The sequence below is a fragment of the Octodon degus genome, unplaced genomic scaffold (assembly GCF_000260255.1).
Source record: "Octodon degus isolate 3935 unplaced genomic scaffold, OctDeg1.0 scaffold00070, whole genome shotgun sequence".
NCBI lineage: Eukaryota > Metazoa > Chordata > Mammalia > Rodentia > Octodontidae > Octodon > Octodon degus.
The window spans coordinates 6,572,730-6,579,137 of NW_004524646.1; the positions used below are offsets into that span (position 1 = coordinate 6,572,730).

General features: G+C 40.2%; 1 protein-coding gene across 2 annotated transcripts in view; it reads right to left on the reverse strand.

Annotated features, from left to right (window-relative positions):
* Positions 1-371: 371 nt before the first annotated feature.
* Positions 372-6,408, reverse strand: part of Cpsf2 (cleavage and polyadenylation specific factor 2) — a 36,893-nt gene continuing 30,856 nt past the window's right edge. For both annotated transcript variants that reach the window (XM_004635161.3, XM_023719688.1), the window contains 4 exons: positions 5,856-6,081; positions 4,450-4,749; positions 2,188-2,322; positions 372-661 (listed from right to left, as the gene is read on the reverse strand). In XM_004635161.3, the coding sequence (XP_004635218.1) occupies positions 569-661; positions 2,188-2,322; positions 4,450-4,749; positions 5,856-6,081 (754 nt within the window). In that variant the 3' untranslated portion in view covers positions 372-568. The remainder of the gene's footprint in view (positions 662-2,187; positions 2,323-4,449; positions 4,750-5,855; positions 6,082-6,408) is intronic.

The window sequence follows — 6,408 nt, forward strand, 5'->3', positions numbered from 1 at the left end:
GACATGCAAACGTGTTCTCTAAGGCCATGAGCTGGACTGCTAAGTTGCATTGCATTATTCAAGTAAAAAGCCCTTCTAAGGTGAAGGTCTGTAAAGGAAACAGATCACCTTTAATTCTCAGCCTGCATACTTCTTAGGTCCTCTATCGCTCCAAAAGCCAAAAGGCCTCAGGGTGCTTATTCTGAGCACTAGCAAAATGGCTTCTCTTTCTTTTTTTATTGTGGTAATGGGGATTGAACTCAGGACCCTGCGCTTGCCAAACAAGCGCCTATTCTACTGAGCTATCTCCCTGGGCCTTATTTAGAATTTCAATTTTCCTTCTTTTTACCTTTTAAAGATTTTCTAATGCTGGGGATTGAAGCCTTGGGCCTCATGCATGCGGCAGGCACTCTGCCACTGAGCTATATTCCCAGCCTTCTATTTACACTTAAAAAAAATGTAATACATGTTCAGTTTTTCTGGCAGGTTCTTTTTATATGTTATAAAAGAAAGGAGCAAAAGCTTAGAGTAAAGTAAGAACCCTTTTTTCTTTGAAAGGTCAAGCAGATACTTCCTGACATCATGTCCTTTACACGATGGCATACTGTTCATACAAAAGGTCTCTTATCCTATAAAAATCTTGACAAAGACAGCCTTCTAATCCAATGCGTCCAGTCTCCGTCTAGAAGCCAAGTGTAAAAAGAAGTTTTTTAGTACATTTGCTATTCATTAATAGGCAGACATAATAAACAAAATATATTAAACAGATTAATTAGATATAGAATGCTCTGATTTATCAAGTATGAATACTCAACCAATTTTATATAGATGCATAAATATCAGAGAATTGAAACAATAAAAATTTACCATACAATTTCTTGAGTCACACATAGCCCTTCAAGGTCATCATTATAAATTACCGGCCTTCAATTTTGTGAAATGATCAATCAAGAAAGAATTCAGTGGGACTGTTCTGCTTCAAGGTTGTATATGGTGAGATTTTTGGACTTATGTGCAAACATGAGAAGTATAGAATTCTTTATCCTATTTTTAAAATATAATCTAATTTTTAAATGTTTTTTTATCATATTATGTAGGGACTTAAAGTTCATCATATCAATACTTGATGAAAAATACCTGTTCCTTATTATGCCTAAAATGTTTGAAATGCAGTGAGATAGTGAGGTTAAGCTTGATAGCCTAAATCGTTTGATAATAACAATAAGCTTGTCTTCTGGATGGTTAACAACCTAAGTTTGCAGACCAAAATTAGAGAAAAAGGAGGGCTGCAAGGAAAAGCCAACATTTTGGCCCTAGTCTTCTAAGGTCAATTAAGACTCAGGACATATGAGAACTTGTACTGTACCTCGGTAGTGTCCCAAATTTTCTGATCAAGAAGATTATGGGGCCAAAGAGGAAAGTGATCAATGACGTAGAGTGTGCCTAAGGAGAGTCACATGGGGAGAAGACACTCTCTCAGGCTTTCACAGAGAGCACATTGGCCAAGCAATGGCCGTGACTCATCCACATGGCTGCACTGACAAAGGATCTACAATCTGAGGTACAGGATCTCAGGATAAATCCTGAGGGGATTTCACTGACCTTCTCAGACCAAAAAGCTACAACTCTTGTTGCATAGGTCCTGCTTTACCTTGGTCTTAACCATCCAGTAGAAAAGTATGAAGACGAAATATAGGAAATAAAGCCATGTTGTTATGTTGAGCTGTGGGGGACTCAGGTCAATAATTTCTGACATTGCCAGTTAAACAGAAGACCCAATGCTATTATGGGCTACTGGACTCTTTTAGAATATTTTGCTGAGTTTACACACCTATAATATTCAATAACGAAACTTAGAAAAAATGGGGTATACCGATGAATGTCCATTTTGTATCTGTGTACTCAAAGTGGTTAGGATAGATATATAGTTGCATTCTCTTAATGAATAGAATGATTTGTTCTAATGGTGTTTGTAAATAGGATCACAAGTCCGCATCTTGTACAGCAATTAACCACTAAGAAGAATATATGCAGTGTATTATTTGTTGAAAGTGCACTTCCGATTTGATTTGAAACTGTCTTATTGCTGTTTATTAATAAAACTTTGAAAAAAAATACATAAATAAAATTAAAAAAAAAAAAAGAATTCAAACTGACAAAATATCTGAAGGATGTGTTCAATTCAGTCCTTATTAAAAAAGAACTTACTCTACGGACTGCTACTTGATTGTTGCAGACAAGTACACCTCCTACAAATTCGGCTTGAATCCCCTCCCGTAACAGCACTTGTTTGAAGTCTGATAGTCTTGGTTCATTCATAAAAACTGACTGATGTCCAGGAACCTTGAGGAAAGTGAAAGGGGAAAGAAAAACTTCAAATGAAACACTGCACACAAAGTGGCACTGAATAAACTGAAGCATTGATGAGATGTTTTTTATTACTTCTCAAAGTCCTGTGGCAGATCATTTCAGGACTGCAACTCAGGCTGGGGAGAGAGCTTGGTGGTCTAAGCACCTGCCTGGCAAGTGCAAGGACCCAGGTTTGATCCTCGGTACCACATGCAATGCCAGGCCCAGAATGTGGGTGTGCCATGCTGGCCCCCAAAACTGGGCATGGCAGCATACCACTGGAATCCCAGCACTGGGGAGGCTGAGACAGGAGGATCACTAGTCCAAGCTGCATAACAAGACCCTATACCAAATAAATAATTTTTTTTTTAAAAAAGACTGTAAATCACATTCCATGTCTGTTATTCTGGATTTTACCTGTTACTTAACATTAGACCTTCAGTTTCCTGATGTTTCACAATTTTATTAGTCATGCTTCCTAATACCAGAGAAGTGTGGTAGTATGTTTTCACTAACCCACTTGCTAGACAGGGGCAACTAGAGTGCGAACAGGCAGAACCGAACCAAAAATTCACTTTCCAAGTCCTAGTCCTCTGCTCAGTTCAAAGGATAATTCTTCCCTAATGCCATTTCCACTCTTCCCTCACAGTGAATGCGATGGTTGCCATGGGTTTAGAATCCAAAAGGCAAGTGATCCTGGCCTAATGCTGCAACTCTGAAACTGGCCTGAAGAGTGCTAGCTCTCACACAAAGGAAAGATTTTAATTCTTCTGCCAATCTCAAGAGCAGCATAGAAGGCAATCCAACGAGATGCTCTCTTAAGAGAATGTAAATAAATACTAGGCTAGCATCATGGCTATACCGAATCAATGATTCTAACTGTATCAAATCCCAAAGTGATTTAGACTTACCTAACAACATACAAAATGGGATGCAAGAGCATGAGATTCTCAGTAAATTATAAATCTGATTGGAAGCCAGCAGGTCTTTCAAACTTAGTGTTTAAAAATTCATCCTGATTTCAGAGATGACTTTTGAGGTCTGCACAGTCCTACGGATAACCCATTATGATTACTGGACTATACTGGATTATTTTGCTGAATTCACCTACCTACAATATTTAAATGGCAATGGAATACCCATCTCTGACAAAACTAAATGAAAAAGGGGGATATAAATGAAGGACCATTTTGTATCTGTATATACAAAATAGGTTAGATATACAGCTACTTTCTCTTAATTCAATGAGAAGTAAGATTTGTACTAATAGTGTTTGGACAGGATATCATGTCTGCATCTTATACTATGAATAACTACTATGAAGACAACAATATGCAATGTATTAATTATTGTAACTGTCCTACTATCCTGTTTTGAACTGTCTCATTACTATTTGTTTCTCAATAAAATTAATAAAAATAAATAAATAAAAATGCATGCTGAAAGCTGGACATGGTGGTACACACCTGTAATTGCAGCACTTAGGAGGCTGAGGCAAGAGGATCTCTGAAAGCTCGAGGCCAGCCTGGGCAACATAATGAGTTGAAGGCCAGCCTGAACTACATAGTAAGACCCTGTATTAAAAAAAAACCAAAAAAATAAAAACCAAACCAAATCAAAGTAAATCCATGGGCCGGGGAGATAGCTCAGTAAATAAGCTCTTGCCTGGCAAGCACAGGGTCCCAAGTTCAATCCCTAGTACCGCAAAACTCAACCAATCAATCAATGAATCAATCCTTGCTGAAAAAACCAAACCTTGAAATCATTCTATACTTCAAAGATTGGGTCAAGGTTTCCTTTAAACTGTTATTTTCTAGCCAGAGTGGACACAGAAACACAGGAACATGTCCTGAGTAAGCTTTTTTGTTTGACAGGCAGTAGTTGACACAGGGTCTCACTCTGTAGTGCAGGCTGGTTTTAAACTAGATGTGCTGTCCAGGCTGGCCTCAAACTCATGATCCTTCTGCCTCAGCCTCCCAAGTGCTGAGACTACAGGCACGGGCACCATGCCCTGCTTGAGTAATCTAAAGAACTCCAAGATTAGCCTACAAAAAACATACTTTAAGTGGGTACAAGCATAAATGACAAGTCGAGAGACTGAGCAGGCATGGGCTTTCTTACCTCGTGAGGTGGCAAAGGCTCCAGTGTAGGGATGATCTCGCTTTCTTCACCTGTTTCTTTCTCATCATCTCCAAACAGACTCTTCATGGCCTTCTGCTGCGCGATCACGCTGGAATCTGAAGGAGCATCCACTTGCATTTCTGAGTCTTCTCCATCATCCTTGAGCTCCCCTTCTTCTAAAATAACTCCTGTGTCCACTTTGGAAACTCTCATGTCTAAGACTCCATCTATCCACGCTAATTCAGCATCTTTGGCTTTACAAAACTGAAGAGAGCTGACAAGAGAGTCTTTTAATCTCACCTGGATATGCAAAAGGGAGGGTGAGAGACAAAACCCAGAGTACAAATTAACAAATGGTATATGGCTTCTCACTGTCACCTCCTAATACTATGACGCAAATCTGAAAATCTTCCACTCATCTGATCCTAGCAGCCCAGACCATCAGGGCCCCTGTCCACTTCCCAAAGCAGAGGCTCTCAACCTCAGCTGCACGCTGAATCCCATGGCACTGTTCTTTTCCAACATGAATGCGAGGGTAGTGCCTCCAAAGTCTGCACGACTATTAGAGGGAGGAAGAGCAGAGCCCAGAGCCCCACTGATGCTGATGTGCCGCCAGGCCGGCCAGGCAGCCATCACAGCCTCTGGTACCCGGCACACTCCAGGGTAGGAGCATTCCACGCTGTTTCACACTGTGTGTCACAGAATGTTGCTTTACCCAGAATAATGTTTGGCCAGTTTAGTTCTAATTCCTTCCCAAACATTGCTTCTACCTTCAACTGTCACTGTGTCCCACGACCAGATAAGGGTTCATCTCTCCTCTACTGGTCCTGCCTTCTGTTCCTGTCTCTCATTTGTTCCAATTAGGAGAAGAACCTTGACATCTGTGAGCTTCTTCTATAAACTCTGAATTCTTGAATACTCTTCATTCCTTTCTACAAATATTGCTCGTTCTGCCTGGAACATTCTCTGCCCCTCTCTTTTCTACTCTGGCTGACTTCACAGTTCATCTAAACAGCCATCAGGATTCAGCCTAGTTATTACTTCTTCCAGGAATCTTTTTCTAAGCCTCCAAGTTTGATTCAGGATTCTGTCTTTATCCTTTTACAGCACCCTGTATTTCCTCTATCAGAGGTAATATCCAGCACTGATGTGTACATCTATAATGTGCACTCAGGAGGCTGAGGTGGGAAGATGACATGGTTCAAGGCCAACCAGAGCTACAGAGTGAATTCAAGACCAGCCAGAACTGCACAGCAAGACCGTGTCTCAAACAAACCAAACCCCATCAGCCTTCAGCTCTGCCAGGACAGTGTGCTGTGTCCATCTCTCACTCCCCTGTTCCTAATGTTGCTGATCTGCAACACAAAGTGCTTACTTCCTCATGGCTCCAGGGGCAGCTTACTTGCCTGGTAGATGTGTGTCTCACTGGTGGCATCCACTGTTTCATGCAGCTTTGGCATGTATACTTTAATGTCTTTCCCGCCGAATGCACGGCAGCACTCTGCCAGATCCTGACTGGCCTCTGGTGGGCCGTGGACAATTATCAGCTGACGGGGTTTCATCTGATTAATGATTTTTTTAATGGAATCTCCATCAGATCGTCCTTCATAGTCTATGTAAGTAACCCTGGCTCTGCAATTAGACATGAATATTTAAGCTTACATTTCTGATAATTCTAAAGTTAAGCTGTTTTTTAAAAATGGCCTTTATTATCAGGAAAGAAATGTATACAATACATAAACTGAGCACTTGAGAAAAATGTGCTACATTATAAACATGAATTATTTACACCTTATTATCCTTGAAAATATACAAAAGGTATCACTGAAAAAATAAACCCGTTTGCTTTCTGATGACTCAAAAAAATTTAAAATTATACTAAGTAGAAACAGGGAATGTCCTAAGTAGGGAAAAAAAAAGTTTTATAGGGGCTGGAGAGATGGCTCAGTGGTCTGGAGC